Genomic DNA, 23075 nt, shown 5'->3' with positions numbered 1-23075 from the left:
ACTGAAGCTGCTCTCTTTAAAATTAACAATGATCTCTTAACTGTCCAATCTAAAGGCCTCTTCTCCATCCTCATCCTTCTTGACCTCTCTGTAGTCTTTGACATTGTCAATCATCCTCTTCTTATTGCTATCTTCTCTCTAGGTTTTCATTGCATTATTTTCTCCTATATCTCTTCCTACAGGTCCGACCACTCCTACTGAGTCTCCTCTCCATCCTTATCTCATACACTAAGTGTGGGGGTCTTTCCTGAGACCTCTTCTCTTCTCCCTGTACATGATCTCATCTGTTCCCTTGGATTCAATTATCACATCTATGCAGATGATTATCTGATCTTTTTGTCCAGCCCTCACTTTTCTCCTGACTTCTATCTCACATCTCCAACTGCCTACTAGACATCTTGAACTGGGTATCTCATAGACATCTTGAATTCAACATGTCTAAAAATGAACTTATTATCTTTGCCCTAAACTTTCCCCTCATCTTAACTTCCTTATTACTTTTTGAGGGTAATCACCATCTTCCCAGTCACTAGACTCATAACCTAAGGTCACCCTGGACTCCTCTCTCTTGCCCCACTCACCCATATTCAATCAGTTGCCAATTCCTGTCATTTCTACCTTCTTAACATCTCTCATATATACTTCCTCCCCTTCTCTTACTTCATCCCCCCCTGGGCCTCAGGTTCTTTAGCTATAAAATGAGGAGGTTGGACTCAGTGATCTCTAAGATTCCCTATTATTCTAAATCTATGATCCTGTGTATGAATGACTGAGTATCTGATCATGGACTCAAAACAGGAGGAGGCAACTAAGATAAGGGGGCAAATAAAGCCAGAATAGAAGAGCTATAAAGAGGTCCAAAGACCAGGGATGATGCATGATGCACGCAAGCAGGTATAATGTGAGTGTGGTAGCTTCTCAACACCAGTAAGCAGGAACATAGAGTTTTCTCCTATCACCACTGCTTCTGATCATTAAACTAGGTGTATCAGTAAGGCAGTGGTAACAATGTAGATGGTAATTGTCAAAATACCTGTGTGCTTCTGTATCGCAAAGAGTACAAGACTCTCCGCATAGAAGGTAGAAGAAGGAAACCATTTATTCAGACCCCAGAGAACCGTATCCCATAAGCCATCTGCCCAATCTATCACAGCGGTGAAGCTTCTGATACATAATATCACAACCTGGAGCCTCGCCATTCCAAAACCTCTCTGACTCCCTGCTGGGGTCTTCCCAAAGACAAACTCACAGTACAGCTATCACAGTCTGTTCAGCTCTAACTATCATGATGGCCATTAGCAGCCATAACAGCTCTCTCTCTTTCTCTCTCTCTGTCTCTCAGCATTTCCTGTGATGTTTCCTTTTCCTATCAGGAAGCTCCTACTACCACATGTGACTTAGGCATCTTGTGACAGGTCATATGGCCTATTAATGGGTGGGAATGATCTTCAAATCTAAATTGCTACTATAACTGTACAACCTTTGACCTTTGACCAGAGATACCACTACTAGGCCTATACAACATAGAGGTCAAAGAAAGAAGTAAAGGATTCATCTGTACAAAAAATATTCATAGCAGCACTTTTTGTTGCAGCTGAGAACTAGAAACAGAGTTGGTGTCCATTACTCGGGTAACAGCTGACCAAATCATATAAGTGAAATGGAATATTATTGTGCTTTGAAAAACAACAAAAGGAAAGGATTCAAAGAAACCCCAGGAGATTTGTATACACTGATGCAGAATGAAATAAACAGATCAATTTATACAATGACTGCAACTCTGTAAAGATGAGCAACTTTGGAAGATTTAGGAACTCGGATCAATACAATGACCAACAACGATTCCAGAGAACCAGTGATGAAGCATACTACCTACTTCCTGAGAGAAAGAAGCAAAATTAGACATAGCATTTTCACACATGGCTACTAATACAGGAATTTGTTTTGCTTATTTTTGCATATCTATTACAAGAGTTATGAAGAGTGAAAGAAATGAACAAGTACGGAAGAAAAAGAATAGAAATCTAAATATTAAGCTTATACTAATTTAAACCTGTTAAGCATTTTTGAACCATATTCTTTGTTCTATAGGTTGTTTCAATATGTTTGTTTTTAAGATATAAGGGAAGGAAATTACTGACCTAAAGTTAGGTAAGGATAAAGGAAGAATCATTTTTTTTTAATGAAAGGGGAAGAAAGGGCCAGTTAGAAAGTAGAAAGCCAGAAGAAGAGTGCCATCAAATCCTAATTCAAAGGGTCCCTTATTTTTGGAGGTGGTAATACTGGAGAGGGGAAGGCATTGAACATTACAGAGAATTTGAAAAACATTAAGATGAAATAGAGGTGATAATCATAACTTGGATTTATACAGTGCTTTACAAGCACTTTCCTCACAATGAGAGAGTATTTTGCATACCATTTTGCAAATGAGGATTTCTTCTTGTTGAGTTGTTTCAGTCATGTTTGACTTCTTTGTGACTCCATTTGGGGTTTTCTTCGCAAAGATATTGGAATGATTTATCATCTCCTTCTCCAGCTCATTTTAGAGATGAAGAAACTGAGGCAAGCAGAGTTAAGTGACTTGACCAGGATCACACAGCTAGTAAGTATCTGAGGTCCTATTTAGACTCAGGTCCTTCTGACTACAGAACTGAGTCACAAATTATATCAGTGCCTTTGGAACACTTTAAGAAAAACTAAATCAAGGGCAGCCAGGTGGCACAGTGAGTAGAGCACCAGCCTTGGAGTCAGGAGGACTTGAGTTTAAATACGGCCTCAGACACTTGACATACTTACTAGCTGTGTGACTGTAGCAACAATTCAGCTAGCAGCAGCTGTTAAGGTGTTAGACCCAACAAGACCAGCAACAAGAGCTGCCAGCACAGGTTCTTTGATCTGCTTTACCTAAGGAAAGCAAATTTAAGGGGTTAACAATCTCACTTTAATCAACATACAAATATCATTCACTTAGTTCAGGAGGAAAAGCCAGCACCTGAACTTCAGAGCAAATACAAACATACATTATAAACAGACCAAATACAAGCCAACATCTGGATTAGCAAAGCAGGGAGGGGAGGTGTGGGGGGGAGGGAGTTACAACAGCTTGCCCAAGAGCCAGTCTTCCAGTGAGTGGGAGCCCCAAAAGTCAAATGCCAACTTTGCTCAGGGCCCTGGGTGCATTTGATTACCTCAGTGCTGAAAAGCACTCAAACAAAGAACAGGGAAATTCCCATTTAGGGTGTGGGAAAGTTAATCCCTAGTACTACCATGTACAAATCAGTGACTCCTGATCCAATCAAAGAAACAAAGGCTACATCTTCAAGGGCATTTGATTAAATAGTGCTAAAGAGAAAACAGTAAAAGAAAGTCCCACCTTAATACTGATACAGTGACCTTGGGCAAGTCACTTAAACCCCAATTGCCCTGCCTATCCCCCCCCGCCAAAACAAAAACCCACCTAAATCAGGAAAGTAACAGTCACGTTTACTGTTACTATAATAATTGAGCGTGGAGGCTATGGTTCTAAGGTGCAAGTCTGTGCATAAAAAATAAGAAAAACTACTCTTTCCCCTGATACTTTAAAGTAAATAAAGAGAATTAGAAAAAAGTATTACATCATTTTCATCAATTTTCATAACCAATGATAGTGAAGGCATCACATTGAAGTGCAAAGGTCTCACATGCAAAGTGATTAGCTGGGAAAAGATACCTCTTTTGTGCCCGAGACCCCTTTGCAATCTGGGGAAGCCTATGGACTCCTCAGAATGAGCTTTTAAATACATAAAGTAAACTGCATGTGATTACAAAGCAAGCCAATTATACCGAATGTAGTTATCAAAATTAAAAAAAAACAAGTTCACAAACTTAGTGTAAGACTCCCTACTTTAGAACTTACCCTTCATCAAATACGTAGAGAGATAGATAGATGGATGGATAGATGGATGGATGGATGGATGGATGGATGGATGGATGGATAGATAGATAGATAGATAGATAGATAGATAGATAGATAGATAGATGGATGGATAGATAGATAGATATATGGATAGATAGGTGGGTGGATGGATAGATAGATGGATAGATGGATGGATAGACTGATAGATGGATAGATAGATACATACATAGATAGATACATACATAGATACATAGAAACAGATACATAGATATTTAGATATATAGATAGGTACTTATATACATAGATACTTAGATACAGATAGATACATAGATAGATACAAAGATAGATACATACATAGATAGATAGATACATACATTGATACATACATAGATACATAGATAAATAGATACGTAGATAGACTATCTCCATTGCTTATTTAATGACATTAAATAAGTGATCGTTTCTTTTCTTCCTTTGTCATCTGTGTATCCATAGATAGATACATACATAGATACATACATAGATAGATACATAGATAAATAGATACATAGATACAGATAGATACATAGATAGGTAGATACATAGATATATACATAGATAGATACATACATAGACATATACATAGATAAATAGATACATAGACACATAGATATATACATAGATAGATGCATACATAGATACAGATAGATACATAGATACATAGATAGATAGATACATAGATAGATACATAGATAGATAGATAGATAGATGGATAGATAGATGGATAGACAGAATACTCTTTCAAAATGATCACTTAGAGATCATCCAGTTAGGAAGTGCTCATGTTTCAGCTAATATTCATTAGCTCTACATTAATCTATTATTCAACACCTCTGGGCTGTGCTCTCACCAGGTATGTCTAGTGTTTACTATCAGTAATGAAGTTAATGATGTAGATTTGCCCACATGGGGGCAATTCAGTTAGGATCCATTCTGTTTTCAAAAGGCTTATACGTCCCCTTTGAGGTTCAATTTCAGCTTTAGCCTAGGGACCATTCCTTTGTGACTATCTCCATTTAGTGACATTAAATAAGTGATCATTTCTTTTCTTCCTTTGTCATCTGCATATACAATGATTATCTTTAGTCTCAGTTTGAAGAAGTTGTTGTTTTTCAGAGGTAGAAGTGCTTTTATTCCATTACAGTAATTGAAAAGGTAATAGTTTTTCAAAATCTAATTTACAGTATCTATGATAGAAATTAAATGACAAGTATATGTTATGAATTGTTTTCTGTTTGATAGAAATGACACTGTGGGTTTTAAAGACCATTCCTTGTTTTGTTCTTTGACAGCCCACCTGTATTTACTGAGGAGCACATTGTGGACAAAACATCATGCCTCACTTATACTATTGTATAAGAGAAGTATTTTGTAAATTTTAAAGTTCTGTGTAAATCAGATTAGTTGTTATTATTGTTATTATCTGGTATCCTTAGTGAATGGGGTATTAGAAATAAATTTTCTAGAAAACTGAAGCTCATCCATTTAAACAAATGATTTATTTCAATTTTAAAGTAATCTTTCTAAGGAATTTCTAAATAATCTTTCTTTTGTATATTTCTCTAACTTAAAAAAGACTGCAAAGAACATAATTTAACCTTTCTTTGATAACAGTTATAGTGATAATACTCTAATACCCTCAGGGGCTATTGAGAGTGGCAGGCAAGATTTGTCCCTATGCTGAAAGTTCCCTATACTAAATGGCCCTTAAGTTGTCATAGACAACGTAACTACTATGGATAGTTGCAGTTCTTGTCTTGGTTTGATAATTTTTGTCTCCTACCTTGCTATAAAATGTAACTTTTTACTATTGTCATGGATGCTACCTCTGGAAGCCTGTTCCTCCCACACTTTCCTTTCTAATTTGTTATTGAGTTAGGAAACCAAATAAACAAATTTATTAAAATTGTTTCTGAAATAGGAGTAAGTAGGCTCTGAGTAAAGGGCTGAGGACTCTCTGGTAAAGAAAGCAATAAGCTTGAAGAACATAGATTTTGGCATTCTTTGGCTGCTGTGAGGATTTTTTTTGTCTTTTTTTCTTCTTTCTAGGTTCACTGATATATTCAGATAGTTGAGGTGGTTATTAGGTAAGTGACTTCTGGATCAGTGCAGTGTTTCCACATAAAGGAAATAAATTTTATCTTTATTGGTTAGATAGCAAAAAGCCATAGAATCTAATGTATATATTGGTATCTTTACCTTTTGGTTCTAAATATCCAATATTGTCAATACTCAATTATATGTGCAGAGGTGATACATACTATGGTTTATCTGCTCCATACATGTTGCAATTCATTCAATGCTGTGACTGCTTTTTGGACATCTAAAGTCCTAATGGAAGATTCCCCTTGCTTTCCTTCCTTGCTTTTTCTCTAAGAACTATAAGCTATCTTTGTCCTTCTGTTGATGTTTTTTCTGTCAGTCATAGCAACTGGATTTACTTTCTCAACAATCTTTAAATTTACTACCTTCAATCATAGATACTTTTTGGGAATTCCCTTCCCAGTGTACTGATTGCGCCCCGCCCCCCTTCAGTCTGTTTCAAGGACAAGGTAACTGCTTCATGCGCTGGGTCGGTAAGCATTCCAATAAGTATTTCCTTACTGTGTTCCAGGCGCTATCCTAACACTCGCCAATGTAAACAAAGCAGGCCCTGCCTTTAAGACACTTATCTTCTATTGGGGAGAAAAATATATAGAAGGGAGCTGGAAGGGGGGTGGCCTGGGAAGGAGTGGCCTGGGTTCTGGTAACATCAGGCAAAAGCTGAGAGCCGAGGGGCCTGGGACAGAGTCCCCACTGCTGAGTTTGTACTCCTAGCTTGTATTTGTCATGTTGAGGCTTTCTCACATGACCCTCTGGTACTACTTAAAACATCATGTAAATATTATTATTATTATTATTACTGTAAAGATGTAGTGAGCTGGATTAGGATAATAGAGTCCTGAATCCTGCTTCTTTGTGCTTTCCTCTGAATTATGTCTATTGAGAACACCTCCTCTTCATCAGCCTGTACAGAAATGGCGTGGCTAGGACCCTAGGTGAAGAGCCCCTCAGTGTGTCTCCTTTTTATTATGCCTTTGACTCCAGGTTCTTCTCCTACCTGTTTACTTTCTGCTCAGTCTCCTTTGCTGGTTCTTGATCCACGCCATGTTCTCTGCTAGTGTGTCCCCCAAGATCCTGTCCTAGGCTCTTTTCCTCTTTCTTCTACATGCTCTCACTTGATGATCCTTTCGCTCCCTCAGATTTTGGTTCTTATGTCTAAGCAGCTGATTCCCTGATCCCTAGATCTCCCCATCTTTCTTTTCTGAGCTTTAACTTCCAGCTTCCTTATGGACATCTCAGAGTGGATATTTCATAGACAACTTAAATTCAGCATGTTTAAACAGTTGTTTGTGACTCTTCATGCTCCACTCCATTGCCAAAGCTTATTGCTTTTTATTACATTTCTTGTATATCCCTTCTCCTCTACTCGTACCAGCCACCATCCTAGTTCAGGCCCTCATCAATGCTCACCTGAAAAACAGTCTGTTAATCTCCCTGCCTCACATCTCTCCCCACTCAATTCCATCCTCCACATAACTGCCAAAATGATTTTCCTAAACCATATATTTGACTATATCTATCCCCCACACACCTTAATAAACACCAGTGACTCCATATTACCTCAGTGCACAATATCAAGTCCTATTAGGCACCTAAAGCTCTTCATAATCTGGACATCTTCTCACCTTTCTATTATTCTTATACTGTACTTCCCCTTCCACATTGCAGGGGTTAGAGGCATGGCACTCCCACAATCTAGAAAATTCATGTAAAATTTTTGGCCCTCCCTTTGTACCAGAGAAGAAGTCTGAATTTTTCCTTTCTTTTTATGGGGTGTTTACAGTACTTTAATGGAAAATGGGGCTAAGTATTTGGTCACAGGATCTGTGTTGTCTGCTGGCCTTCACGTGTCATCTGTGTCTTTGAAAAAACTTCCAGAAAATTCCTATTTAATTTCTTATGCCAACCATGACATATATTGAAACCATGATGGGGAAAGTCACGTTGTGGAAAGAGATAACTGTACTCCCCTCCATGCACTCTGATCCAAGCCATATTGGCCCTACTTACTGGTCTATCCTATACTGTCTATCCCCCATCCCTGAATATTCCCCCTCTTCATCTGTACCTCTTTGCCTCAGTTCTGCAGAGGACCTTTCCTGCTAGTTCCTTCTGCTAGAGATTACTTCCCATATATTGGTATATAGCTTATATGTACCTAGCTATTTGCCAGTATCTCTCCCATTAGAATGTGAGCTCTTAGGGCAGGGACTAGTTTTACTTTTCTTTGTATCCTCAGTGTTTAGCACAGTCCCTGCGTGTGTGTTACTGTGTTTGTGTATATTTATTTTTATTCAGAACTTTAAACACCAAACAAATTGAGCATTTCCACAAAATAATAGAACAGGAAAAGAGAATTGTTATAAGACTGCAGATCTCTCTTATGTATAGCTTGCTTTTCTTTTTAATTATACAATTTTATCCAATAACTTTCAAAGCTGTCCTGCTTCTGCATTTTTTAAAAAGGTACCCCAGCGACCCTTTCCCCTCTTTCTCCTTTTTCTACTCCATCCTTCTGTATTTTGTGCATCTAATCAATTCCACTACTCCACCTTTTTAGTTTTGATAATTATTGCTTTGAAGTTTAGGTTTTTGGCAGCTAGGTATTACAGTGAATAGAGTGTCAGGCCTGGAGTCAGGAAGACCTGAGTTCAAATCCCACCTCAGATACTTACTAGCTGTATGTCTCTGGGCAAGTCGCTTAACCCTGTTTGCCTCCCTTTCCTCATCTGTAAAAGGGTCTGGAGAAGGAAATAGCAAAACACTTGAGTATCTTTCCCAAGAAAACCCCAAATAGGGTCACGAAGAGTCGGACACCACTGAAATAAGTCAACAGCAAGTTTAGTTCAAGATCTGGTACTGTTGGAATCCTTTCTTTTCACTTTAAATTTTTTCCTTGAGATTTTAACCTTTTGTGCCTTCAAATGAATTTAGTTATTTTTTCTAGCCCTATAAAATAAATGTCAAGTTTATTCCTGATACATGGCAAACATGATTGATTAATATATAGCTGTTTTCTAAAACATTACAAAAGAGCTCTTCACTTTGCAAGGTGATTCAAAGGTTTTCTTTAAAGTAGTAAGCTTCCCAGGTGCATTGAAGTGTTTGTTCAAGCACTATAAAGAGGAAAGATACAAAGATGAGTAAAATAGAATCCTTGGCTTTAGAGAGCTTAAAATCTAGTAGAATGCCTACCATACCTGGCAGCCTGTGATGAGAGAGGTACAAAATGCTGTGGAGGATGAGAGGTCTTCAAGAAGAGGTGACTTTTCAGGAGGTTTTTGGAGGAGGGATGGGATCATGAAGGGTGAAGATGAGAGGAGGAGTATTTCTGGCAGAAAGGACAACATAGTAAAGGCACAGAGTCAGGAAAGTGTGGGATGAATACAGAAACAGCCTAGAAAATGTGTGTATGGGGTGTGGAAGAGAGAGACAAGGAAATATTGGGATCATAGTTTAGAGGGCCTTAAATTCTAGGTAAGAAATTTGCACTTCATTCTTCTATGTGCAATGGGGAGTTACTAAGGAAACATGAATAGGAAAGTGGCATTATCAGTTCTTTGGATAAATTAATATGTAGGGTGGGTTGGAGGAGAAGAAGAGACTGAAGGATTGACTGGAAAACCATGTTAATCTAGGCAATAGGATTAGGAAAGAATTTGTGTGCTATAGGCAAAAGTCCGATGCTAATCTTTGGACTCTGGCAAGGCCACTGCAGAAAAGACTATAGTACCAGTAGCATTTGCTATCAGTCCTTTTGAACAAAAAAAGATACTTACTTAACTTCCTTAACTTCTATAGCTATACAGCTTTTGAGATGATGAAGATCACTTTCAGACTTTGAAATGTCTATAAGGTCACTCTTTGGGAAGTTAGTGAGTCATAAAATTATAGTTTTTTAAAAGGTTCAGAAAAATCTGGGAAGATTTATATGAACTGATGAAAAAATGAAGTGAACAGAACCAGGAGAACATGGTGCATAGTAACAGGAATATCATAATGTAATTGACTGTGAAAGACCTAGCTTCTTTGATTAGTACCATGATCCATGACACTCTAAAAGACTTAAGATGAAAAGTGCTATCCATTTTTCCAGAGAGAGAACTGAAGAACTCTAAGTGTAGATTGAAGCATATTTTTTCACTTTCTTTCCTTTCTTTTTTTATAATTACACTTTATTTTTTCTTGCTTTTTTGTGCATGACAGCTAGTATGGCAATGTTTTGCATGACTTTATATGTATATGGGTATCATATTGCTTGCCTTCTCGATGGGTCGGGAAGGGAGCTGGAGGGCAGGAAAGAATTTAGAACTCAAAATTTTAAAAAATCAATGTTAAAAATAAATACACATTAAAAAAATAGCCCTCTACTAATTTAAGTTGGTATGTAGTTTCTTTTATTCATTCATTCATCTGTGTATTTGTTCATTTATTTATATCTACCTATCTCTCTATCTATTTATGGCAGAGACAGCTAGGTGGAATATGGATAGAGTGCTTGGTCTGAAATTGGGAAGACTTAACAAAACCACTCTGGAATTGTGTAGGAATCTTTATTTTTATCAAAGCTATAAGTTTGCTTCTTATTCTTCTTATTTGCTTCTTGTTCTTATTCCCTTTTCTTCCTTGGAACTTTTTTCCTACTTGTTTTCTGTTTTCTGAAACACCTTATGAACTTTTAGGCATTCTAGATCATAGACTGAGAGCTAAAAGAGACCTCAGAGGCTATTTAGTTCTATGTTAGTGTTTGCACTTAGCTTATCTTGATTTTAGAAGTATGAATTATTTTAAATACCATTTTTGACTGGAAATTTGGCCATTGTTGGAGATTTCCTTGAAGTAGATATTTTTCTGCCAATTTGTTTCTTTCGAAATGTCCATCTCTTCCCTTGAAAGAGCATACTGAACTTTGTTTGGTAGGTAGCGTGGGTTTTGGATTTATGGTATAGGCTTCTTAATTTTGTGTGTTTTTTATGCATTTTCCTCAACTGTCCTTTGCCCTTGTTGAGAAATTTGCTGTGATCCTGATTTATGTCCTTTAGTAGTTAAATTTGGTCTCCAAAAAGCTTGAAGTATTTTTCCCTCTTATTATAAGTGACAATTTAACTGAAGTGTTTTAGGAGTATCGAGAATTGAATTCTTTCTTGTCAGGGTCCTATAAATTCTTTCTATTTGGGTATTACCATCTAAAAAAATTTCTGACAGTTTTCTGGAATGTCCCATTCGATTTCTTTTATTTTTCTAAATTGGAGGGGTGTCATAATCCTGAGACTTCTTCAGTATGATTAGTCTTCCAGGTTCTTCGATTGATTACATGTTTTCCAATTTTTTTTTTGGTAATTCAGTGATTTTCTGTACCTTTACTTCCTCAGTTCTGTTCTGACTATATTAATAATCTATCATAAGACTAGTTTTCCAATGTAATAAGTCAGATTTTGGGTGATCCTATTTATTCTTCTAAGTTTTCTGTGATAGTCTCCATATTGATCATTTCTTTTCTTGGCTTTTTTTTTTTTTGTTGTCGCATCTTTTAATACATTGATTTTATCTCAGTTTTAAACTTTTGTCAAGCTCTGTTTGGTCTTGTAATTTTCTTTTTAGTATTAACTCTGCATAATTTATTCAATTTGAGGATGTCTTTCAAGTTATATTGTTTCTTTTCCCATCGGCCTTGCTTCTGTCTGGACTTTAGGAGTATAGTTGCTCTGTGACATTTAAAATTCTTTTATCAGTATTCTTCTTGCCTTTGAATGTTTTAAATTTAGATTGATTTCTCCTTTGTTTTTCACAGCTGCTTTTCTTTTTGTTGTTTTTTCATAAGTTTATGGTGAAACTGCCTTCCTGCTAAACCTCCCATGTTGCCACCTTGACTGGAGTATTCTTTGACTGAATTAAATGGTTTCCATATTTGTACATTTATTTCATATGACTACCGATAGCAGTGAAACTGAATGGCATACTGGTGATTTTTTTTGTAGATATCTTAACTGTTTTCTTCTTGTAGACATGTCCTTCATGTGGTGTTACATTTGCTCCCAACTGTGAAGCCAGTCCTGAAGAAGGAGCAATTCAGAATGGCTCTCAAGATGAGCATAAAAATAATGCCAAGGTAATTTGCTTGTTATAGCTACCTTTTTTCTATTTATTTTACTGTTAGACCTTCCTAAGGTAAATCTTGGTTTGCTTGGGTGTGAGCAGGTGAAGATCATCTATTAGGTAACAACACAAAAGTTTTTCCAGTCCCACTGATTCTGAATAAGTCTATCAAGAGTAGGGCACACTTATTCTGTACATGTTGTACGAGTCACATATTAAGGATAAAACATCTTCCTGCTTTCCAGGAACTCACAGTTTTGGGAGGGAAAAACAAAACCAGAATATGTGAAATAGAACACAATTAGGCGCTCACCTGAATGATACTCATTACAAGCACTATTAGAGTTTATAGTTTAATGTTCACTAAGAAATTAAGGGAAGATCTGTCAAGGAAGTGATTCAAGCTAGGCCTTAGAACCAGGGGCGTCCAAGTTTTTTCAGTAGTGAACTATAACATCAGATATCTGCAGTATATGCAGGGGCCACATTGATTTTTTAAAATTGAAAACATTTGTGAGGTCTATTAATTATTTTTAAATATGGATCTTAAAAAAGGATTAATACAAATGCAGTCAAAAGTCAAAAGAAATAGAATCAGGCTTTATCTAAGGAGAAACTTCTTAACAATGAAGGTTACCTAAATATAGAATAGTTTTCCTTAGAAGATAGTGGGTCCTCATTCACTAGAGGTGTATAAGTAAAGACTGGATGACCATCTTTTAGGTATATAGTACAAAGAAGATTGTTGTTCTAGTACAGTTTGAGTTCACACAATTCAAAAGTCTGTGATTCAGCATGCTTCATAAAAAAGTGCATATACACCTAATATGTAACTAGTAAGGCAGCTGGTGGTGCAGTGGATAGAACATAAGGCTTGGAATCAGGAAGACCTGAGTTCAAATTTGGCCTCAGATTTTTATTAGCTATGTAGCCCTGGCAAGTCATCTAACTTCTGTTTGCCTCAGTTTCCTCATCTATAAAATGGACATCAACAGTACTACCTCCCACATTTGTTTGTGAGGGTCAAAGGAGATAATATTGTTAACAATCACTTAGCACCGTGCCTGGCACATAGTAGGTGCTTTATAAATACTTATTCCCTCTCCCTCCACCTCGAGTTAGTTACTGAGTAGTTTTGAATAAGTTAGTTACACATTTTCAGTAACTGTTGAATCCATTCACTGTTCTCATCTGACTCCAGGTTTGCAATCATCGATAACAATTCTCAGTTTCAGCAGTTTCATGGAAGAGGATGTACTTTCATGGTCAGGCAGACCCTAACCTTCATCCATATAGCCAGAAATGTCAGGTGGTTAGGTCTGGCCTCCTAATTTAACTATGCTATCTTTATTAATTTTGTTCTATAAATCTCAGAGGCCACATGTTAGATGGCTGAACCTGAAAGGAGAATTAAATTTGAATCTCATGTCTGTTGTTTATAACCTGTATTGCCCCGGGCAACTCAGTTAACCTTCCTGAGCTTCAGTTTCTTCACAAATAAAATGAAAATATTAATATTGTAATACATAGGGTTGTTGAAAATCTTAAAGTGCTATGTAAATGTGAGTTATAATTGGAAAGACAGTTTAGTATAGTAGAAGGCACTGGACTTAGAATCAGGAGACCTGGGTTTGAATCATAGCTATAACACTCCAGTAGTTGTTTGACTGTGGACAAGTCACTTAACAGTTTTGAGCCTCATTATACTCATCTACAGAATGATCATGCTAATACTTGCACTACCCAGTGTTGTGTGGAAAGTACTTTTACAACCATCAATGGCTGCAGAAAGCTATGGTTGTTTCAATAAGAGAAGATGAGGAAGGCATTCCAGTCAGAATGGACAGCAGGAAGAGAATTGTTAGATAGAAATGACTGTGCCATGGGCAGAGGATTCTGAGAAGACCAGCTGGTTATGGCATAGGGTATGTTTAACAAAGTCCCCTAAAAGCCAAGCAGGGTTTGAACATCACTCAGAAAGCAATAGGAAGCCACAGGAAGTCTTAAGCAGGGAAGGAATGTGAAATTAGAACAATGGTTTTGTAACTGTGTGCAAAATAGGGTTGGTGAGGAAGCTAGAAGAGAGAGACCAGTCACAAGGCTATTATTGTAGTCTAGGTTAAGGCAAAGGGGGCCTTCATGGAGTGATATACTCTCAGATGGAAAGGACTTTGGGGGTTAACAGTCCATTTCCTATTCCAACAAGAAGTTTGTCTACACTACCCATGACTGGTGCTAATCTAGCCTTTGCTTGGAGGCCTAAAGTGTTAGGAGAGATCATTAACTCTTGAGACAGGCCATTCCACTTTTGGATGACATTTTCTTTTGATACATTTTAAATCTGTCTCTCTGCCTCTTCTACCCATTGATCCTATTGTACTAATGGAAACAAGCAAATGAAATAAAATGAAACGAATCCTTCTTCTATTAGCAATACTTGTAAAGCGGCCTTCATTTATGTGAAGATGGCTCTCAGGCCCCACCTGATACACGTGCTCTTCTTCAAACTAAACATTCTCATTTTCTTCAACTTTGGAGATAACTTTGTGTGTATTTTGTGTCAGCGCATCAATGGAGATGTATATCCCCAGTAAAACACTGAGTCCTTGAGTATAGGAACTGTTTGAGTTTTTGTATCAGTAATCCTTGCTTAGTGCCCAACACAGAGAAGACGCTCTATAAATTCTTGTTGAATTAATTGAATTCCACCAGTCTGGATATGGGCATTGTGGTATGTGACCTCACCATGCTCGGTGCCCAGAGCTAAACACAAAACTCCAGAGGTCATCTTGTTTGTGTAGAGGGGCATAGAACTGCTGCTTCCCTGCTCCCGGATACTGTGCTTCTCCTAAAGCTGGATCTCTTATTAGGTGTTTCAGCTGCTTGTCACCTTGACTTATATGGAATTGGTCTCTTCATATGTATTTGTGCAGTTGATTAAAAACAAGTATAGAACTTTGTTCATTCTTATTAAATTTCATTTTATTAGATATGGCTCTATGTTCTGGCCTATTGAGATCTTGAGGATAAACATTCTTTTCAATTCCTCAAGTACTTATTGAGTGTCTGCTCTGTCCAAGGCAGTGTGCTGGGTGCTAGAAATACAAAGACAAAGCTAACTCTGTCATCCAGTATATTAGCCCTTATTAAGAAATGGGATGAGATTAAGAGACATTGAGTTTAGTTTGACAAGTGTTGAGTTTGAAGTGATTGCATGTAGAGGAAAGCGGTTGGAAAATGAGACTGAAGCCATTGTGAAGGCTGGGCTGAGAAGGTTGACTTATACATCAGCCCAGATGCAGCCTAAGAGTGAGGCCACAAGCTCCCTGAGGAATGACGCAGCAGTGACAGAAGGCCGAGGACATAGCTTCAGGGGACAATCCCCAGTTACATGGGGGCAGGATGAGGAGTTAGGAGAAGTAGGAGCATTTAAAGAGGTCATAGGAGAATCAGAAAAATTCAGTGTCTTTAAAATCAAGGGAGGAGAAACTTTCAAAAAGGATATGGTGATATATTAGAAAAGGTTTTCTATACCAAGAAACTCACTAACACAGGGGCATATAACCTTTTTAATGCCATAAGTGATTAAACTGGTATTCTCCCAGACAGAAGTATCATAGGACCTTTTTCTTTGTAAGCATGGTTGTATTAGGTTAGGGACGTTCCATGAATGTCTCCTAGCTTTCTCATGGATCAAACATCTATAAGAACTTAAGAACTTGTGTATTTTCAATCAGTATGACCTTTCTGAATAATGAGTTATATATTCATTAGCCTTTATGTAAATAGGCATATAGCGTACCTTCTAAAATACACATAATATGCTGATACTAAAATATTTTAAACTTCTGTATTTATTATTCTTGTTATGAAGCAGGCTTCTGGAGGACATAGTCCAAAGGCCCAAAATGGACTTCTGAATCCGCCTCAGGAAGAGAAGCTCACCAATAGTCAGACGTCATTGTACGAGATGTTACAAGAGAAAGGAAGATGGACAGGGGTGAGCTTGGATCAGTCCGCTCTCCTTCCGCTGAGATTCAAGAACATCCGAGAGAAGACAGATGCTCATTTTGTTGATGTTATTAAGGAAGACAGGTAAGGTGCAAGTGATTTCATCACGGTAAAATTTTTAAAGTGAAAAGATCTCCTTTTTTGTTTAATAACCTTTTTAAAGAAAGAACTGAATCTATGATTTCATTGGTGTAGGGATACACCAATGCAAACTGACAGCTGCTCTGCAACCTAGAGGCTTAACACGGTAAGGGATCTGGCCAGGGTCACCCAACCAGCGGCATCAGAGATGGAGCTTTCTGGTGTTCCTTATTATGTGTGTCCTCTCCAGGCATGTACATATGACTCGACTGTAAGCAAACCTAGGATGTGAGCATCTGAACTTACAGTTAAAGGGGAATTATTTACTTTACGCAAGGATTCTGCACTTTAAGACTTAAAACAAATATATCCCTGGGCTTCCCAAATTGTATATTTAATATGCAGTATTATTATTGTTCTTGCATTTAGGTGATATTTTAAGGTTTGCAAAGCACTTTACATATGTTCATTCACTTAATTAGCCAAAATTTGACATATGCACAACTACTTTGGAGCAACTATCAAGGGAATAAAATGATGTTCATGTACCTAGAAAATAGAATCTGTTAATAAACTAAGTGACTGTAGTAAGTACTCCCTAACAAAGAAGTAATCTAATAGCATAAGCTTAAAATTTCAAAAACAAAGAAAAACTTTCCCTTAAGTTGCTCATGAGTTATCAGATGGAAACAAGGTGCTCTTGAGGCTTTTAAAATGATCATAAATTTGACAAAAATAAATAAATGTGCACAACTACATAAAACTCTTAATATTTAGCAAGGATTAACCAAATGAATTAACAACAATGGCTTTTTCTGTGTCCTTTCCCAAGTTTGTATGAAAATTTACAAACTTTGATTTAATTATTTTCTTTCTCTTTAAAATATATATCATTGTTAGCACAATGGCTGGCACAAGGTAAATACTTAATAAATGTATGCTTCAAGTTACACTAATCCCATGGTTGCAGAGGTCTTGTGTGTGTCTTTGTATGCTTCATAATTATTATTCTAATGGCACCACGATATTTTGGTATATTAATATACATTTTTCAACTATTCCTCAATTGTTAACATGTATGGATCATTTCCAGTTTTTCCTACTACAAATAGAAAGAAGCTACGACTACTTTATACACTAGGTCCTTTTTTTATATTATTAGGATAAAGTTGTAACAGCAGATCTTATGGTAAGAGATATGATCAATTTTTACTTAATTTTATATATTGTCATATTGCTATACAAAATGAACTAGTCTCTCTCATCCTGCTAATGATGTATTTGAGCGGCTCTTTCTCCCACAACTCAATATTGAATTACACACACACACGCACGCGCGCGTGCACACACCACAATTTCTTGCTGTTCTAGTGGGTATAATATGATGCCTTTAGGAGGGACATGAAAAGGACAGAGGGAAAGGACAGAAACACCTATGATATTGAAGTTGTAATGAATTTTTACACTTTTGGAAGTGACTACTGTCTTATGGCCGCATTTTCCCCCAGAAGTCAGATTTATCTCCTTTTGTTGGCAGTTACTTTATACAGTTTTTTTTTTTGTATTCTGCATATAGACTTAGATTGTTATTCTTCACGTCTTTTTCCAAATTGGAAGATACTTTCTAATTGAAACAAAAATAGACAAATATGACACTGAACTTTTGGAGTGGGGAATTTTCCTTCATGTAATTATTTTAAAGGAGGTATCCTAATGTGGTGATTTGGGACCTGAATTTTATTGTTAATTTGCTGTAAAGCTTTAGGCAACCTCTAAACCTTAATCTCACATAATCTTTATGAGCCTCACTTTCCTCATTCTCAAATAAAGGGAGTTCAACTAGCCAATTGTTCTTTTATAGGACACCAGGTTATTCTCCTTGTAGCTGCTTCTTCTCTCAAGTGGCTATCTTTCTGTATCTTCTGTGTCTTTGTTCTCTCTGTGTTTCTGTATTTCTCTCTGTCTCTCTGCTTCTCTCTGTCTCTGTCTCTGTCTCTCTGTCTCTGTCTCTCTGTCTCTCTCTCTCTGTCCTCTCTCTTCTCTCTCTCTCTCTCTCTCTCTCTCCCTCTCTCTCTCTCTCTCTCTCTCTCTCTCCTCTCTCCCCCTCTCTCTCTCTGTCTCTCTCTCCTCCCCCCACCTTTCTGTCTCCCCTCTCTTCCCCACCCACCTCATGGATGCATTATCTCTCACTAGTTTCTTTCTTCCTGTGACATGATCAGTGGTGGGGGCAGGAGACAGAGAAAAATAGGGGAGAAACTCCTTCCTCCCTCCAACAACATTCCCTCTCAGAAGCCCGAGTTCTCCACTACAAGGCTGTTTCACCACTGGACTGATTTTCCTGAAAGTCCTTTAGCTATTTATAGCCCCCAGCCCTGGTCAGCCAATAAACTATTTCTTTCTTAACCCAATCAAAGAGCTTCATAAAAAAAACATAGTGTATGAAGTATTGTTTACAAATTTAAAACTTCGCCAAGCCCTTACAACTGATTACATTACATTAATTAAGGTCAGGGGTATAGAACCCTTCTCCTCTATCCACCCCTATCTGGTGTAACAGATATTTAGCCGCATTGTGTTTGAAATCAGGTGGTACGGAGGGCATCTAGATTCTGTAAGCTCCTTGCTAGTAAGATTGTTTCATTTTATTTGTATCCTAGTGTAGTACTGTTTATACTTGACACATAACAGGTGCCTAATAAATATTTGTTGATTGACTAGCCTTGCTGATTTGAATTAAAATAATAAAAATGGCTTCCTTTCCACGTTGATTGTGTCCAGTTCAATCTTCTTATTCATAGAAAGCATAAAGCAAGCAACATTGTGTTGACATTTAGCATTAAGGGTAATGTGTTCTACCCACCCACAGGCCTGTGTAGCAGACCCCCAGCTTAGAAAGGAGTGTAGCACTGAAGTAATTAGAGATGCTACAGTTCCGCTCTCTGACTAATGGAGAAAACGTGGCAGTGCTGTAGGCCTTCTACACCTGCCATTCTAGACTTCCTTTCATTCTGCTATCTTCAGAGGGGAGAATAAGGTTGAGTTAAGAGTCATGGAATTTAGAGTTGTATGGAACCTGCGAAGTCATTTGACCTAAGGTCCTCATGCTATAGGGAAGGAAAACTAAAGCTCCCAGAGGTGGAGGAGCCTATCTAAAGCCACACCCTGAGCAGAAGCAGAGCCAGAGCTAGAACCACCTAGGGAGAAAAAGGCCTTTCCTTTTCCTCACTCTGCACCCATAGGTGTGCCCAGCTTAAGGGCCCTCCTCTCCCAAAGGAGAGGCCACCTCATAAAACACTGTATGTTCATTTCCACCTGAATTTTTATAATTATTCCACCACATAAGGAAGAGTTCCCGTTGCCAACAATTCATTCAAGGAAGTAAGGTTGGGATTTTTTTTGTGGTCCCTTTGTTTGTTTTATAGTTTAGGAGTTTGTACAAGTTTATTTATATGTAGTTATACCAGGTAATTGAGCTTTGTCATGATTTGTCAGTCTCGATGGCAGTTGTATCAAAAATCATGCCCTGTTACTGATTCAGCTTAGCAGTACACTGGCAATTACTGTTAGTTAATATTGTTACTGTATAATTAGTTAGATAATATTGTCAGAGAGATGGACTTGGAGGCACGATCGGGTTTCAAGTCATCTGCTGGCTATGTTATCTTGGGAAATCACTTAATCTCCCAGAACTTTAAGCAGCTCTCTAAGACTGCAAGTTGCAAAGATTGGACTGGACTGCACTGATAAAGGGAATTTCCTTACCAGGGAGTTCCCTACACCAGTGAAATTCCAGGTATAGCAGCCCCCATTCCTATAGCCAGTTCAAAATTATTTTTTAATTTGCATTTAAATCATCCAAGATCAATATGAACACTTTCGTAATGAAAAGGGCACAACAGTATTTTGCATTGTCTTATATGATGTTTGTGTAACAAATATACACTTTCTTATAATACTGAATATTGCTAATGTGTTTTCCAGAGTGAGGTTCAATTGTTCTCTGTCATAGCTACACTAATGGTCTTTCTTTAGCACTTGAAGAATACAAGATACACTTATGTTTTAGGCATATAAATAACTTGTCCAGAGACAAAAAAAACTTTGTTAAGAAACAACAATTATACAGAGTTTAGATCTCCATTTCATTGACATCCTTTATAGATATCTTTGGGGTTTTTTTTTGTTTTTAAAAAATTTATTTATTTTTAGTTTTCAACATTCATTTCCACAAGATTTTGAGTGAAAAATTTTCTCTCATCTCTCCCCTCCTCCCCACCCCAAGATGGCATGTGTTATGATTGCCCCTTTCCCCAGTCTGCCCTCCCTTCTATCACCCCACTCCCCTGCCCTCATCCCTTTTCCCCTTACTTTCTTATAGGCCAAGATAGATTTCTATACCCCATTGCCTGTTTACCTTATTTCCCAGTTACATGTAAAAACAGTTTTTAATATTTGTTTTTAGAACTTTGAGTTCCTCCCCACCCTCGCTCCTTGGGAAGGCAAGCATTCAATATAGGTTATACAAGTATTGTTCTGCAAAACACTTCCATAATATTCATGTTGTGAAAGACTAACTATATTTCTATGTTTTATTTTTATTTTTAAAATTTTTTTTAAATTAAGATTTTTTATTTTTAGTTTACAACACTCAGTTCCACATGATTTTGAGTTCCAGATTTTCTTCCCCCACCTTCCCCACTCCTCCCCAAGACGGCATGGAATCCGATATATCTTCTGTATATAACTTTGCATTAAACTTATTTACACAATAGTCAAATTGTAAAGAAGAATTATGACAAATGGGATAAATCATGAGAAAGAAGAAACAAAACCAAAAAAAAACCCAAAGAAAAAAAAGAGCAAATACTAACTATATTTCTAAATGATATCTTTGTAACCATTTACCATATTATTTATAGTCAATATAACTACTATTATTGTTTTCTCCTTTTTCATTTCTAGCCTGATGAAAGACTACTTCTTTAAGCCACCTATTAATAAACTGAGCTTGAATTTCTTGGATCGGGATCTAGAGATGGCCTACAGGACTAGCTATCAGGAAGAGGTAACTTTTATTTTTTAATAGCAATTTTTTGTTGTTACTATGCCCTATATTAATGACTTTGGTTGAAATGTAAATGATGACATTTTATCAGTCCCTGCTGTCTAGTCATCCCCTGAGGAAAAATTTTTTTTTCATCCTTCTAATCACCCAGAATTGTATCCAGGGAACAAAGATATATGCCTTTGGAGCTTGTTAGGGTATATGGTATGGCTTCTTGATCTGATCCTGATTTCTCCAAGACTGCTTTCCAAATGTCCCAGCAGTTAAAAAAAAATCTTTGCCTCAATAATTTGTGTTCTTGGGTTTATTGAACACTGTGCTGCTGTATCTGATTTGTCTGGATATTACATCCCTAATCTGATCACTTTTTCATGTTTTTATCAATGCCCAATAATTTTAATGATTACTGCTTTCTAGTATAATTTAAAAACTGGTATTGCTAGATCCTCTTCTTTGCCATTTGTCTTTGCTGTTTCCCTTGAGATTCTTGACCTTTTAGTCCCCTAAATAGATTCTATCATAATTTAGTCTAGTTCTATAAAATAATTCTTTGGTGGTATGATACGACACTGTAAATTAATGTAAGTAATATTGCAATGTTTATTATATTAGAAGCCCAAATATGAATTCTCCAATTATTTGCCACCTACTTCTGTAAAAACATTTTAGAATTGTATCCATATAACTCCTGCATGTCTTGATTAGCCTCCCTGACATATTATACATTCTATAGTAATTTTAAACTTAACTCCTTTTTCTCTATTTCCATTTTTTGGTGGGGAGGATTGTTGGTAATGTGCAGAAAATCTGATGTTTTTTTATGTCCTGCTACTTTGTGAAAGTTATTAATTGTTTATACTAATTTTAGTTGAATTCCTAAAGGACTCTAAGTAAATCATCATATCATCTGAAAAAGCAATAGTTTTCTTTCTTCTTTGCCTATGCTTATTCCTGAATTTCTTTCTTTTTTTTTTTTTTTGGTCTTACCACTATAGCTACTATTTGTAGAACTGTATCAAATAATAGTCATGACAGTGGACATCCTTACTTTACCCCTTATCATACTGGAAGAACCTCTACTGTTCTCCATTACAGATGATGCCTATTCTTGGATTTAGATAGATAGTATCTACCATATGGTGGAAAGATCTACTTATTCCTTTGATTTCTAGTGCTTTTAAAATAAAAGGGTATTGTATTTTATCAAGAGCTTTTTCTGTATCTAGTGATGGGACTTAGTGATTTTTATTTTGTTTTTATGATTTATAATGTTTATAATTTTCTAAATGGTAAACCAAACTTGCTATTCCTTATATAAACCCAACTAAGTCATAATGTAAATATTTATTATATTGCTAGAGCTTCTTTGGTAATGTTTTATTCAATATTTTTGTAACAATATTCATTACCAATGTTGTAGCAAGGGTTGACAAACCATGGCCTACCCATGGGCCAAATCCAGGCAACAACCTATTTTTGTATGGCCTGCAAGCTAAGAATAGTCTTCACATTTTAAAGTACAATAAAACTTTAAAATGTAAAAACCATTCTTAGCTTCCAAATGTACAAAAACAGGTGGTGGAGCAGATTTGGCTCCTGGAACATAGTTTGCCAACCCTAGTTTTTTTTTCCTTTGACTTCTTTCTCCCTGGTTTAAGTATAGGGTAATATTCACTTCACAGAAAGAGCTTGGCAGGATGCAATCATTCCATATTTGTGCAAATTTCAGTTAATTATTCTTCGAATGGCAGAATTCCCTTTTTTTCTTTTAATAAGACTAGTTCT

At 36.8% G+C, this 23075-nt stretch overlaps 1 protein-coding gene across 2 annotated transcripts in view; it reads left to right on the top strand.

The window, feature by feature from the left end:
* The window catches only part of ADCY9 (adenylate cyclase 9), a 183794-nt gene that overhangs the window by 117676 nt on the left and 43043 nt on the right, over positions 1-23075 (top strand). The window contains exons 3-5 of one of the 2 annotated variants that reach the window (XM_036738071.1): positions 12042-12146; positions 16011-16228; positions 21188-21290. In XM_036738071.1, coding sequence (XP_036593966.1) covers positions 12042-12146; positions 16011-16228; positions 21188-21290 — 426 coding nt within the window. Of the gene's footprint in view, positions 1-12041; positions 12147-16007; positions 16229-21187; positions 21291-23075 lie in introns of both variants that reach the window. The other variant, XM_036738069.1, reaches the window with a different exon arrangement.

Source organism: Trichosurus vulpecula, chromosome 9 (genome assembly GCF_011100635.1).
Source record: "Trichosurus vulpecula isolate mTriVul1 chromosome 9, mTriVul1.pri, whole genome shotgun sequence".
NCBI classification, from domain to species: domain Eukaryota; kingdom Metazoa; phylum Chordata; class Mammalia; order Diprotodontia; family Phalangeridae; genus Trichosurus; species Trichosurus vulpecula.
The sequence above is the reverse complement of the archived record's forward strand: the minus strand, read 5'-3'. Positions and strand labels throughout refer to the sequence as shown.